Source organism: Mycena indigotica (assembly GCF_014461135.1).
Source record: "Mycena indigotica strain 171206Taipei chromosome Unknown Mind.scaff0001, whole genome shotgun sequence".
Lineage (NCBI taxonomy): Eukaryota > Fungi > Basidiomycota > Agaricomycetes > Agaricales > Mycenaceae > Mycena > Mycena indigotica.
Window position 1 is genome coordinate 364160 of NW_023503000.1, and position 15134 is coordinate 379293.

Sequence of the window (15134 nt, forward strand, 5' to 3'; positions counted from 1 at the left end):
CATATCTTTCCGTCGATGTGTTTATTAAATTGTAGCTATGCTTTTGAGGTGTAGGACGAGTAATCTGTGTACCCTGTCGGATCGCTGCTCCCAGGAGCGTAATAAAACGCTCGATTCCCCAAAGTCAAAGGAAAGTCGTGCATCAACCGCCAAGGCAAATCGGGCTATGAATTGGTCGACCCAGGCAATAACAGGATAGAATGAAGAACCCACATTGGCGATGAAGAGCCTCGCGAATGCAACCAAGTCCCCCTTCTCGGCAGCCTCCATTGCGCTTTCGCGGGTGTAGCCTCCGGCACTGATGAGCGGCCGGTCTCCCCAGATGGCACGGAGAAAGTCGTTGGAATGGCCCTCCTTGACGAAGTCGAGCGTTCTGCTGCCGTCCACGCGCGGTTCGACAATGTGGAGATAGGCAAGCTCAGGAAAGCGACGGCCGAGTTCAGCGACGAGGTAGGTGTATGTCGGTTTTGGATTGTCGTTGGTCATGTCTGAGAACTTGGTAAGCGGTACAAAGGAAGCGATAGTTAGCGCATACCGTTATATGTGCCCCAAGGACTGATGCGAAAGCCAGTTTTGCGCTGTCCTACTGCGTTCACGACTGCATCCACAACCTCCAACGGAAACCTTGCTCTGTTCTGCACCAATTCTCCACCATATTCGTCAACGCGGTCGTTAGTGCTTTCATGAAGGAATTGGTCGAGGAGGTATCCGTTGGCGGCGTGGATTTCGACACCGTCAAAGCCAGCTTTTTCTACTGCATTTGAAGCAGCCACAGCATACAGCCGGAGGTATTCTTGGAGTTCTTCGACCCTGAGTGGCCGCGGCACTTGATTTCGGTCCTTATGGCGGATATTCGAGGCAGAAACGTAAGGAAAGCCGCCTTCTTCAGCTAGAACGGCAGGATCGGCATCACGACCGACAGCCCAGAGTTGGAGGTAGATGAAAGAGCCTTTTGCGTGGATTCTGGCGGTAACCTTGTTTGTTGTCGTTAGCTTCAAGGCGGAGGAAAAAAAGACAGCCACAACAACACCTTTTTCCAAGCCGCAATCTGCTCTTCCGACCATATCCCTGGTGCATTCCTATGTCCACCCGCTCGCGCAGCAATAAACGTCGCCTCTGAAATGAGGAGAGTCCCCGCCACGCTCGCCCGCTGCTCGTAGTATTCCGCAACGTGAGGGAGAACAACATGGTCGGAATCCGCCCGCAGTCTTGTCGCCGGAGCAAAAACGACTCGATTGGAGAGCTCGATGTCCCCAATTCGCGTAGGTTGGAAGAGTTTGGAAGGAGAGGCCATGATTGTCTTTCGCCGTTTGGCCTATCCCACGGCCGTGGCAGAAACCCTTTAGAAACATGATAAGAGCTGCACGGGAGTATTAGTTGGGAGTGGTTAGTCACCTTAAGAACCGCATGACGCCTGGTTTTGAAGTCGACGACATGGGAGAGGGAAAGATAGCGGATGACAAATTCAGTCACGGTCAAGTCACGGTCACGGAAGAACCCTCGACTCCTAATATCCCAGGGGAAAGGCTTTGCTGGAGACATGGCGGCTGCTCTCGCGAGCGTCTCGCACCTTAGCAGCAGTGGCATACCTTACCCGCAGAATAAAAATGTGATTCAAACAAATGTTTTTCTTGCATTTCGCACACTTGAGAGCATTTTTCAATTCGACATAAGCACGATAGCAAAATGATACAAGTTGTAAGCATAACAGCAGGTTCATTTCAAGACAGCAGGACGATGGCAGCGCAACACAGTTCACCTCACTAACCAAACAGTATCAGCATCATCCACACAAGTGAGCGCAAACCCACCGAGAAATACATCAAGTTCTTCTGCCTGGGGTGAATCTGCTGAAACTCGGCTTCGAGCGCCTGATACGCCTGCTCGGGGTCGGTCGTCGCCGTGTGGGTCTCACTTCCCGCAAGAGGGTTGAAGCGGTGTTTCGCACGCGAGCAGACGATGTCGGCGTCTGTGGAGATTATGAGGGCAAGACAGGGCAAGGTTGAGTAAACGGACAATAAACGGGTGCTGGGATAGAGACCGAGCGCGTGGCGCGCGCGTAAACATGGCAGAGCGCGAATGAAAGCGATTGAAGAGCGTCAGGCCTAGACACCATTAGATTGAGAGGAAAGAAAACAGCATTGACCCACGAAAAGTTGTTTTCCTGGCCGACCCGTCAGTCAGCTCGAAGCGAAGACGAAAAAGAACTGACATCGTGAAGCACCTGGTTGCAATCAGCGCAGAGAATGGGGTAGAAAAAGCAAGCATACTGAATAATGGGAAGGCCTACTAGTCCCCAGCAATCCCGCATGGCTCTGCAGGTAGAAGTCCAGCTCCAGCGGATGGCCAATATCACGGTCCACGACCGTCCCGGCTGGACAGTTCCCGCTGCGGTCCGCATCATTGTCTCTCGCGGGTAAAAAGCTGCAGCGACAATGAATAGAACAGCATTACCAGGAGCGAGCACGTACCGGAAGTGGTGCCGCTTCCCAACAATAATCAAAGTGATCTTGGGATTGATTTTAAGTTCGGCGCAGGCAGCTGAATAGCGTTCAGTGAGCGGCACTGGCATGTAGAAGTCGTACCCCTGATCAACGGCAGTTCTGTGTGAGGAGGATAAGCATAAGAAGATAAAGTTGCAGCAGCAAACCAACCTTCAGCAAGAACTTGGGCGAACTGGCCTTCAGACACACCATCTTTTCATCTCAATCAGCTACGAAAGAGGGGGAGAACGACTCGGAGCACAGACCGCGGTAGAAGATAAGTCGCTGTGGGGCTGCCGAAAGAGCCTTCTCGACGGCCGTCCGGTAGCCCATGTAGCTCTCGAGCATCTCCTAATCATCGGTTTATCCAAGGAAACTGGAATTAGTAAGGAAAATTGCGCACTTTCGTCATACTTCCGAGTGACTGTATAAGCTCTTGCCGTCCCGGTTGGATGCCCATTGTGGCTACGTATTTTGCGGAGTTTGTATCCACGCTAGAGACAACCGCCGCGAAGGACGGTCGGTCGAGAGCGCCAGGTCTAACGAAGTGCGTCTCAGAGCACATTGAATGCAAAGGAGCAGTCGACATACGGCGGATGCATAACGTCAGCACCAATGATCACTGTCGGCTGGCGCGGGTCGCCCAGAGTCGCAACCTGGCTGGGGTCAGTAATGACGTTGATACCGCCGCGTTTAACGTTGATTCTAATGGATAGGTGAGACAGGTCAGTCAACAAGAACACAGAACCCACTTCAATGCAACATTTGCCCAGTACTGCGCATTTGCGCGGCTGCACTTCTTGGACTTGAGGCATTGTGTTGCAACGCCTTGCTGAAATCACCATGTCTGATCAGTTCGGCGGTGACTTTGGAGGTAAGCAGCACATACGCGGACATCACCCCAACTAGGAAGGACAGCAATGAGTACCAGAACCAGCACGAAGCATTGAGACCTACTGTTTGACAATGTTGTACAAGTCCGCATTGCCCAGGTCCGGTAGGATAATCACAAACAAGACTGGTGGTCCCTTGTTTGGGGCATTCGCACAGTCGCCGCCGGCCGCTGTCAATGCCTACAAGTGAAAAATATCTTAATAAGAGTATAAAGCGCAACAGAATTTTGTAGCCTCACATTCATAATGTTTTCCTGAGGATTAATCCGACGGACGATGGGATTGGGGTCCCTCACAGTCATGCCTGACAACGATGAACAACACCGGAAATGAGTTTGGACGTAAACATACCTGTTGCGCGGCAACCTCTGACAAGGTCAGTGGCAACTTGCTGCAGAGCGGGCTCGGGGAAACGCGGGTCAAGGGTCACGAGCACCCAATACGAAATTTCGGCTGGCCGATGGAATTTCTTATCTGCCCTGTAATATACGACCGTCAGCATGGCATGGACTGAGGAAAACGAAAAGACGCACATGTTCCATGTACCTCCTCGCACATCCTACAATATCTTGAAAACAATAGTGGAGGCATAGTTTTAGAAACTCACAACAGTCGTACCACCGCCGGCTCCCCCATACTTGAGCCTGGGAGCTTGGATGATCCGGGCAGTCGATTTAATCAGCTCGGTGCCGATGGTGACGCCAAACTTGCGGACGTAGTCAGATTGTCCATATTGCAACACCTGCAGCAACCTTAGGCGATATGGCAAATAATGACGATGCTACTCACTTGGAGACTGTTGCGGATGCTGGTGAAGCGCTCCTTGGGCTTCTGGGTCGAAAACTCCACCATATCTGTGCGCTTCTCGTCCGGGAACTCTTTCTTGAACAGCTGTCCGGGCAGCACTCTGCAGCGCTCCAGTGGAATGAGAGCGCCTTGGCCAACCTAGCGATTCGGAATAATATCAATGACATGCACAGGACACACGATCAAACGGCTTACCTCAACACAAAGCAGCGCCGGGCGCTCGAGCGGGCGATTATTGGCCATCTGGCGATAGTAGTTGGCGACGGTGAGTGTCTTTCCGTCACGTGTGCTGAACGACTCTTCGTTTGCTCCCCGCCGACTGAGTCTCTTGATCGAGTAAACGCGTTCTTCTCCTGCACCATCGGCAGGCTTTACTGCAACTCGAACACCGACCAGGAAGCGTTGGAGCTTCAGACGGATGCGATCTGGCATAGCAGCGTTAAGCCGACCAGGGTCACTCTGTCCTATGTTTTCAAGGCATAGGTTAATCAAGGGGCCGTCGCGGTACATGACACCCGTTGAGATATCGACGTTGACGAGCATCTTGCCTAGTGTAGGTCGAAACGACTGAAAGTAGCCTCGCCACAAGACAAGACCTGCGCCAATGGGTCTGGCCCCCGCGGAAGTAAAGAACGAGCGTCCCTTGGTTGGGTACAAGAGGGACGGTGCCATCTTGATGACGATGTTGAGTGCCTACAAGAGAATTAGCTTCGCCCGGGTTATCAATCGTGTTGTACTTGTAGCGCAGTCTTGATTCTATCGTCCTCCGATTGTTTCCCCTCGACAAAGCGATGAAGCAATCTACGAATCGCGTCAGTAAGGTGCGACATTACAAACGAACAGAAAGCCTACTCCGTCCCGATCGTATTGACCAGTGCGATCTTGATTGCATATAGCCTTGGGGGACGATCTCCTCGAGCAGGACGATCTGGCGCGGGGACATCGAACTGGTAGCATATTGAGTCAAAGGACGGTATGCGGAGAAAGCAGATCGTACTGTCGCTGTATCCGTCGGTCCCAAGTTGAGTTTAACCGAGGAGTAGAGGTTTTTCTTGCCATCGTAAACGGCACGAGCTTCAGCAAAGATACCACGCGCAACTGCGTCCTGTAGGTGTCGGATTAGCTTTGTGTTCAAGGTGGTCGGAAGATTGTCTGGTGTGATGGCTGCGCGTAAAAACGAGTAGTCAGAAAGTACAAAGGGTGCCGCACAGCTCAAAGTACGCACCGACTAGGGATTGTTAGCGGGATGTAAGTTTTCAGTGAAGAGAAAGCGTACCATCGTAATGATAAATGTTTCCATCGGGGATTGTGGCGGGAAGAGCATTGATTATGACCTCCAACGGGCGCCCAGCGGTGCCGTACCCACTGCGGCGAACACCAACAGTAGTAAGATGGGCAGCTACGCATAAAATGAGAATATAAAGGAGACCATTGAAAGGGAAACAAGCCTGGTTGCTGCAGTGGGGCCGCCGCGCCACCACCCCTGCCTCCTCCCCCCACCACCACCGCGACCGCGACCGCGGCCTCCTGCCCATTGCCCAGTAGCGCGGGGCGGCATGTCACTTGAATCGATTTGGTGAGAAAACACGCGCTGTGGTTGTTGTCTGTAGTGGTTGTCCGGAAACAAACACGAGTGTCACTCGTCACTCGTCACAACCCACCTCCAAATGTATGCGGTCATCTCGGCGTCTAAAGAACCTCCATGCGTGCCTCGTTGCGACGCGGAACAAAGAGTTTTCCACTCCCAGCCTCGCCCCAACCAGCCCCCCCGCACTGTCTCCGCCCTCTTGTCGGCTGTGATCTTGAATCGCGACCCCGAATTCGAACATTGTCCTCACGTTTGTCAAAGCGCTTCCTTACAGAGGCAATTCTCGTGGGATTTCCGGTGGCGGTGGGGTTACTTCCATCGACTTTTAGCACGGCGCGAGGACTGGAGCCAAAGTTTTTGTACTGCGGAGAACAACACGAGGTCTGTCGAACTGTCCATGAAGCTACAGTGATGTTCGTGGAACTTGGCCTGGACAGATGATGTAGAAATCGAGGCTGCGGATCCGGGAAACCTACACTGGATGACGACCACTGGCACGAGCTGTCACCGGTGTCAGTGTGTGCACAGTGCTCTATCGTATATGTAGTCCGGTTGCAGAGGGTTGCAGATTGGAGTTGGAGGAAGAGCGTTTGTGTAGGGAAAAGAAGCTTGCGGCATTGCAATTGAAGATACAAAGCAAGACTTGAGCAAGACGCTGAGTCAGGAGGAATCACGGTGACACGGTCACATGCTAGTCAACAAACCGTCCTGACAAGTACGATACAATTCATCTTGAAGGTTGTGCTATGCTTCACCTGGGAAAAGCTTCACAACAGCAAGATACTGAGCATGCTAGTCAACAAACCGTCCTGACTCCTGACAACTTACAAGTACGATACAATTCGTCTGGAAGTTTGTGCTGTGCTCACCTAATCTGCCCACTGATCTCCTCTAATTAGAGAGGGAAGGGGGGGGGGGGGTCTAGCCTCTAACTAGAGGGGTTTATTGCGATTGCCTATGATTCCTTAGAATTCCTTATAGATGTTAGTGGACAACGGTGTTTTAGAGGTGAGTTAGTGGACTGTAGGCTCATTGAGCATTGGGGAGCGTGACTGATGACAGGATGTGATCGTTGTCTGACACGCGTCGGTCACCGTCGTCCATAGTCGCATCACATCCCATCAAATGGTTGATTATTGCTGACCTCGATGTGCCCGCTTGTGCCGCTCACTGTCCCGCCATGATGGCGCATCAAAAAACGAAAGTTGCTCTGTTTGCCTTGAAATTCACATGGGTAGAAGTGCCAGGTCAATAGGTGCCATGGTTGTTGAGATATAGGCAGTTTGATTTGGTGATGAGACATTTGTCCACTAACTTACAACCCCAGGAAGTGGGTAACCACTTGCATTTAACTGAACAGGAGCATTATGTGCATGAGCTGTAACAGATATTATATATGAATTATGTTATGACACCTCCCTCTTCCCTCTCTAATTAGAGGAGATCAGTGGGCAGATTAGGTGCACCCTGCTGACGATCTGTAGGAGGGGAGTTGGGCTACATGGTTCATGTGGTATGTTGTGTCTTACTGTACTGCAGTATCCCAACTGAGTAGATGTCCACTAACTTCCCTAGGCTGGAAGTTAGTGGACATCACCCATATACAACATCATCAGTGTGACTGATATACCCTCTTATATGCTTCAGACGGTATCTACGGTGGAGTATTGGCAGGTACCATCCCTCATCATACTGTGGTATCCCAACTGAGGAGATGTCCACTAACTTCCCTAGGCTGGGAGTTAGTGGACATCACCCAATATATACAACATCATCAGTGTGACTGATATACCCTCTTATATGCTTCAGACGGTATCTACGGTAAGGTATTGGCAGGTACTGTGTCTTACCGTAATGCAGTATCCCAACTAAGTCGATGTCCACTAACTTCCCCTGGCTGGAAGTTAGTGGACACCACCCAATATACAACATCATCAGTGTGGCCAGTATACCCTCTTATATGCTTCATATGGTATCTACGGTGAAGTATTGACAGGTATCATCCCTCACCATACTGTGGTATCTCAACTGAGGAGATGTCCACTAACTTCCCTAGGCTGGGAGTTAGTGGACATCACCAATATACAACATCATCAGGTGTGGCCAGTATACCCTCTTATATGCTTCATATGGTATCTACGGTGAAGTATTGACAGGTATCATCCCTCACCATACTGTGGTATCCCAACTGAGGAGATGTCCACTAACTTCCTTAGGCTGGGAGTTAGTGGACATCACTCAATATACAACATCATCACTGTGGCCAGTATACCCTTTTATATGCTTCATATGGCATGTACGGTGAAGCATTGACAGGTATCATCCCTCACCATACTGTGGTATCCCAACTGAGGAGATGTCCACTAACTTCCCTAGGCTGGAAGTTAGTGGACATCACCCCATATACAACATCATTAGTGTGGCCAGTATACCCTCTTATATGCTTCAGACGGTATCTACGGTGAAGTATTGACAGGTACTGTGTCTTACTGTAATGCAGTATCCCAACTAAGTCGATGTCCACTAACTTCCCTAGGCTGGGAGTTAGTGGACATCACCAATATACAACATCATCAGTGTGGCCAGTATACCCTCTTATATGCTTCATATGGTATCTACGGTGAAGTATTGACAGGTATCATCCCTCACCATACTGTGGTATCCCAACTGAGGAGATGTCCACTAACTTCCCTAGGCTGGGAGTTAGTGGACATCACCCAATATACAACATCATCACTGTGGCCAGTATACCCTCTTATATGCTTCAGACGGTATCTACGGTGAAGTATTGACAGGTACCATCCCTCACCCTACTGTGGTATCCCAACTTAGGAGATGTCCACTAACTTCCCTAGGCTGGGAGTTAGTGGACATCACCTCTATTCAATACTGTCAGTGTGGCCAGTATACCCTTTTATATGCTTCATATGGTATCTACGGTGAAGTATTGGCAGGTACTGTGTCTTACCGTAATGCAGTATCCCAACTAAGTCGATGTCCACTAACTTCCCGAGGCTGGGAGTTAGTGGACATCACCCAATATACAACATCATCACTGTGGCCAGTATACCCTTTTATATGCTTCAGACGGTATCTACGGTGAAGTATTGACAGGTACCATCCCTCACCCTACTGTGGTATCCCAACTTAGGAGATGTCCACTAACTTCCCTAGGCTGGGAGTTAGTGGACATCACCTCTATTCAATACTGTCAGTGTGGCCAGTATACCCTTTTATATGCTTCATATGGTATCTACGGTGAAGTATTGGCAGGTACTGTGTCTTACCGTAATGCAGTATCCCAACTAAGTCGATGTCCACTAACTTCCCGAGGCTGGAAGTTAGTGGACATCACCCAATATACAACTGAGCAGATGTCCACTAACTTCCCGGGGCTGGGAGTTAGTGGACCTTATCTCACTTGTGCTTACTATCCATGATGTTAGTGGACAATATCTCTCTACAACTTATTCTACATCTTTATCCTCTGCTACCCTTAGCAGTGCCTCAAATCTGTCCGTGGCCTCCCCCTCATCATCACTCTCATCATTAACTTCCTCTGCATCCCCATCATCACCTCCATTGGTCACCCTTTCCTCTCTTGCAGACTCTGCCAATGCCCTGTCTATATCCTGCTCCCTCTCTGGACCACTATCTTCTTCCACCACCGACCTTCGAATTGGACAAACTCCGATCCCGGGCTCAATTGAACCAGTAAACCCTGGCAGTTTACTCAACTTGAGCAGTCTTTGCTGGTGAATGCCATAGAATCTTCCCTGTAGCATCCGATACTTTGTAACCTGTAGGGCTCTTGCCAAATTTCCTTCCTTCTTCAGCCGTTCTTTCATGGTGCCGGAGGAATTCCTTCTCCTCCTTCATCCAGGTTACAAACCGCTTGATCTCAGTGTCCAGCCTCCTTCGCTCTTCTTCTGCCCTGTCCAGTTTAAAGTTGAGGTCCATTGCCGTTCGAGCTCCAGGCTGAGCCCATGGTGCCTCACGAATATCTTCTCGTGCAAGCCGTAGGAGGTCGAAATCATCTAGCATCTCCATGTCGAATATTTCCAGCCATGTAAGCATTGGCCGGTCTCCCAGGTCCTGGGCAGCTGAATTGTAGGCTTCTAGAGCCCTTCGAGCGTCTGCGATCCAGCTTGTATTGCCTGTGCAATATGCCGACGCATTTTATAACCTGTGATATAGGGTCATTAATGGAGACTTCTGACACCCGACCACTTACCAGTCTCCACCATATTTGCCTTCGATAGTTGCAGAATCCGGGACACAATTAATGCCTGCAGTCTATCCAAAGACTTTCGGTACTGATGCTCCCGAACAAGCTCCTCTATCTCCAACCACTGCACGGTGCCTGGCATCCATCGTTCACCAGCCCCAATGTCCAACCTCCGCTCTAAATCCTCCACAGATATGATGCATCTTTCCTGCCGGTCTAGTGCACGTCGACGGTCGGCTTCGTTCCTTCGGAGCCGCTTCATCACTCCCTCATAGTCGGGATCATTGACGGACGGCATGAGCACAATGTCAGCACCCATAATTTCCTTGACCTTGTCGCTTTCAATGCCTTAGTTCAATTCTTGCTTAACCAGTAATCACTCACTCGGCATCATTCATATCCACCAACCTTCTCCACAGCTCCATCTTCAATGTCTCTTCAGGTGGCTCCTTTGACAGGGATTCAAGCGCCCTGGTCTCGTCCGATAGCCACTCTGAGAATATATGTCGGTCTGAAGGATTCAGACCCAGCACCTCCATTGCCTCTCGGAGTTGGCTTTTCATTGAAAGAATCAACAGCGCAGCTCGATACTTGCTATCAATCAGGGATGCTATAACACAGACTGTCAGAATTGTTAATCAAAACTTAGCTGACGTACTGATATTTGCCAAGGCATCGAAGTTATCTGCATGTGCGAAGTATTCCACAATATCCTGTTGACGATGGAATGAGGAAGCATGACGTGTGGTCCCCGCTAGAGCATTAGACTTCAAAAAAATGCTCTCTGCATTTTCTGAGCCCTCAAGACCGTCTCCCACGGGTATAAATGGGCATCTTGAGTAATTGACATAGTCGCTTGTGCCCTGTCCCATGGAATGCCCCAACAACCGCCTCAAACCCATGAAGTTGAGCAACAGGGCCACAGAGGGGGTGTGTATAGACCCATTGCTCGAACTTGCAGCCAATGTCATAGCCCAGACGGAACTTGCCGAGAATAGACAGTAGATGATAGGTTGCTGCTAAGCCGTATTTAGCTCTGAAGGGAGTTAGTGGACCAGTGGTGAAGAGCACAAATAACGGACAGCTCGCCGCTTCGTATCATATCGCAGATTGAATGGCACAGGCAGTGCCGACAAAACACCGCAAAGAGCCCAGTTTCTTGATAGATTCCCGAGCTAGCTTGACCACATGTTCCTTCATATTGTGCCAATCCTCTCCACAGCCGCTATCCTTCAAAGCCCACTTGGGATCCGGTAGGAAGTCGCTGATCACCTCTTGCAGGCTTTCCTTCGAAAAACGATTAACCTCCCTGGCGGGCAGGTAGTAATCTCGTGGAGCAACTTCGAGTGTCGATCGCCTCGATAGATGGGCCTGGCAACTTACTGCCATTGGGACCCTCATTGTATTCCCTTCTCTGCACCCTCTTGAGCGAGTTGTTGCCGTCCATTGTGAGAAAGAATGGGGGGTCAAGCGGGGCCTCGCCCTCCACTTTATAATGACAACAAGGACAGCCGTTCTTCAGTCGCCAGTTAGGCCCATCCCTACCCAGATCCCTCGCTACCCTCAGCCGGACTATCTCCTTGGTTCGGAGGAACAGGTCGTATGCAGCGGAGAACTGCGTCTGCAGGTATGGTCTCGGTGCAATGCCGTGCATGTCGTTAAGTCCGCGTAAAAAGGCCTGCTTTCCAAGCCGGGGCAGCGCATACGGAGGGAATGGAATGCATTCAGAGTCCGTGCAGTGAAGACCACCGTAGCGAGTATGGGGTACAAGGGAATAATCCCTGTCGAACGAGGGTCGGTGCAATTGTGCTGTCGCCCGCGCAAAAGGGGTACCGCGACAAAATGCTCTTCTGGGACACAGATTCAGCGAAGGAAGGGACTGAAATGCAGGCCACCCGCACCAAATAGATCCACCACATAGGTGGTACGCTCAGCCTGAACCACCGCCCCTTCAGGCAATGTGTAGGTTGCATTTGGTCCGTGTTCTTCGCGAAAAGTTCCCAGCGCTCGAAGGCATCCGCAATCTCCTCGATTTGCCGCTCAAAGCCGTCAACAACCAGCTGATTGCGGCCGCGCCGATTTCTTCTTGGAGTACGGAGGCTAGAAAGAAGTCAGTGGCTTTGCTGGCAGACAGACAGTAAAAGGCTCACCCATGCTTTGCCAAATAGGCCGCATATATCTCACTAACTTCGAGCGGTGTCGAGGCCATGGGCACCTCGCCCTCTGCGGAAATGTCCATCGGTATGCGGCCCTCCAGGACGGCCGAGTCATAGTCGTCATCAATATCCATCCCAGACGGCTGCTGGAGTCCAGCAATGGCCCTCCGCTCCCGCCGAGTTGCAACTGAGATACCGTGAGACAGAGGCATTGCACCCCTCGTTTGCCACACACCTAGTTGACGATGTTTTTCTGCTAAATGGTCCGCTTGCACGCGTTGAGCTGCTTGTGCCTTGTTGAGATTAGAGCGCCTTCGAGAGCCAGGGCGACCATAAATTGGAGCCCCTGCCTCTGTGATCTGCAATTTGGACGGCTTTCGGCCCTGCACTCGCCCGGAGGGACATAGTTGTTGAAGGAATGATTGGTGTCACGTGTCCATCACTCTTGCAACCAACCACCACATTCGCCCGTGCAGTGCAGGTGAGCCCCATCTCTATATTCTGCTCCCAATGTGCACGGGTTGAGCTCAAATTGGGCTCCCCGATGCCGCCGCCTCCTTCGCCCTGCGTGTAGTAGCTCAAAATGGGCTCCCCAGGGCCACGGAGGCAGGCCAAGCCACACACTGCCTATCCTCCTCTGCCGTTTCTCTGGTGAATCTTCGCTAACTCTTCTGGCTCTCTAGGATGCTCTGGACCCCTGCTGCCAAGAAGGTTAGTCCCCGTGCTGCTGTCAAAAAGAGACTAACCAGAGCTAAGACGCGAAGCGGCCGCATCTTCGCTGACTTCTTCCACTCAACAGCCTTCGATGTCCGGGGGCCCCTGGCCTTAGCGGTGGCCAATGAATCCGATGAGCAAGAAGACATCGAAGCGCACGACAACCTCGCCCCCTCGATGAATCCCTAGAAGACGTAGGGAGACGCTGTTGGGCGTGGACGATGTGGCCCTCCCGCCTACGAAACGTCGCAAGACGACAACGGCCCACGTCACCATTCAGAACATGGAGCCCCCACCCCGCGGTGGCCACCGCGCCCGTGCACATGTGGCACGCTCAAAGCGGAGGGCGCGTGAAATATCGGCCTCGGGTCATAAAACGAGGCCGTCCGCCTATGCCAAGCGGGCGGCTGAACCCGAGGCCATCCATACGCAGCTCGAATCCAGCGAACTGAAGGCCGAGCATGGCTCATATCGTGCCTGCCCGGAGAGCGCCGCCCGATATCAAGGGTTCAAAAAAGCAACACAGTGTTGCAGACTTCTTGAAGCTGGGCTTCCAAGTGATCAAGTGGGATGGAATGTGCGGAATTTATCGACGTCACTAACACACACTGACCCCTTGCTCATTTTTAGCCAAGGACGGCCCCTAACTGACGCGTCAGGACGGGTGTTCGCAGTTCTCGCAGGCCAACCATCTACCATGGCATACAAGTCAGCAATCCAAGGGCGCACGGCCTCTTAGTCCTGGCCACTGCTGCCAGGACTGCCGCCAACGTCCCCCAACTGCCCCATCGACGGGGCAAATTCGCCACTGTCACCATCGGCATCTCGCACGGACAGGGACAAACGACACCGCGACCACTAGAGAAACACTGCCCGGAATTAGGACAACAGCTGGCTCAAGACCCCTCATTCCAATTACTGGCCTCATTTGGCAGCGGTTCGTTCACTTCCCTCCTCTTTTTTCACATCCTGATTATTCCCCTCAGCCATGTTAGCATTTTGGGCCCCGCGGCTCTACCAATACTACCGACAGTACAACGACAAGCTCGATCCCCTGCTGCTCCCCCAAACTAGACCATTCCAACGGTCTGTATTCTCAGCGGCGACATTCAATCTCGGGCCACACGCGTGGACATACAAGCATCGGGACGTCCTCAATCTGCCATTCGGGTGGTGTTCGATCACAGCCCTTGGAAATTTCGACCCTAAAGGCGGGCACCTGATTCTGTGGGAACTGAAACTCATTGTCGAGTTCCCAGCAGGTGCAACCGTTCTAATTCCTTCCGCTACCCTGACCCACTCTAATATACCCGTTTTGCCACCGAATATCGCTCGTCATTCACACAGTATTCGGCAGGCGGACTCTTCCGATATGTGGACAATGACTTCCAAACGGAGGCCCAACTGCGACAGTCAGATCCTAACCTCTACGACCAGCGACAAGAGGAGAAGGCAGCCCGATGGCAGCTTGGCCTGGGGCTATGGAGTACCTTGGACGAGTTGGCTCAACTAGCGGACGTAACAATTTCATAGTAGAATTCAGAAGTTAGTGGACAAATCAAGTGTTGTATTACAGCGGGGTTATATTCTAAAATATTCTGATACAAGAATGAGCTACTCAAGGAAAGACAAGTGGTAGAGATGCATAATCCTACAGGCCATAAATACCAGATAACGATCATGGACCACCTGCTTTCGAGTGAAGTTCTCGCAGACACTGCCTGAATATTGTAAAGCAGCCCACTCATTTATAAGTAGACCACTAATCTTGTCCCTCACAGCATCATCACGGGAAGCCTTTGACATTGCCTGCACTTCAAGCTTGTATCGTTCCTCATATTCCCTCTCACATCTCAAAAGATGGCCATCCACCATTGCACAGATCGTGTATGTGCTCATTTGGTTGGCCTCCGCCTTCGTTGATTTTAGCATCATTGAACGGGGGGTTGCTCCAGCCAAGGAGTATGCGGCCCAGCAGTGAACGTGGGCAGCTGTGCCCTGCGAAATATTGATTTCTTGTCGCAGAGAGGAGCGGTGGCCCATTCTTCGACGGTGTTTGGAATAAGCAGTCGAGGGAGGTGCTTCTTGGCCCGTTTACGCCTTCTGCGGGTCTGGACGCGTTCTTGTCGGACCTTTTGGCCTCTGCTCAACGGCCTCAGATGGTTGTGTTCTAGGTCCTTAGCAAAATACACTTACTTAGCACTCCGCTCGTATCGTAGACGAGAAGCATGTCGGCGCTGCCGACGCTCCACCTCAGAGTCGGTT

The 15134-nt window shown here is 51.4% G+C and overlaps 2 protein-coding genes across 2 annotated transcripts; both read right to left on the reverse strand.

The window, feature by feature from the left end:
• Window positions 1-35: 35 nt before the first annotated feature.
• MIND_00004700 (uncharacterized protein) lies at window positions 36-1436 on the reverse strand (the record flags this gene model as incomplete). The annotated part of the gene is made up of 6 exons (XM_037357022.1): window positions 36-164; window positions 214-488; window positions 536-974; window positions 1031-1315; window positions 1351-1360; window positions 1396-1436. 6 exons carry the CDS (start codon window positions 1434-1436, stop codon window positions 36-38), a joined length of 1179 nt encoding a protein of 392 aa, XP_037224932.1.
• Window positions 1437-1760: 324 nt separating this feature from the next.
• On the reverse strand, window positions 1761-5483 carry MIND_00004800 (Argonaute-like protein; the record flags this gene model as incomplete). Its single annotated transcript, XM_037357023.1, has 24 exons — window positions 1761-1763; window positions 1812-1969; window positions 2017-2105; window positions 2151-2164; window positions 2213-2224; window positions 2271-2424; window positions 2472-2541; window positions 2586-2696; window positions 2750-2834; window positions 2887-3022; window positions 3075-3188; window positions 3236-3315; window positions 3373-3388; window positions 3441-3556; window positions 3616-3680; window positions 3728-3855; window positions 3910-3935; window positions 3984-4118; window positions 4166-4321; window positions 4379-4876; window positions 4921-4984; window positions 5036-5130; window positions 5181-5411; window positions 5460-5483. 24 exons carry the CDS (start codon window positions 5481-5483, stop codon window positions 1761-1763), a joined length of 2580 nt encoding a protein of 859 aa, XP_037224933.1.
• Between the last annotated feature and the right edge of the window lie 9651 nt (window positions 5484-15134).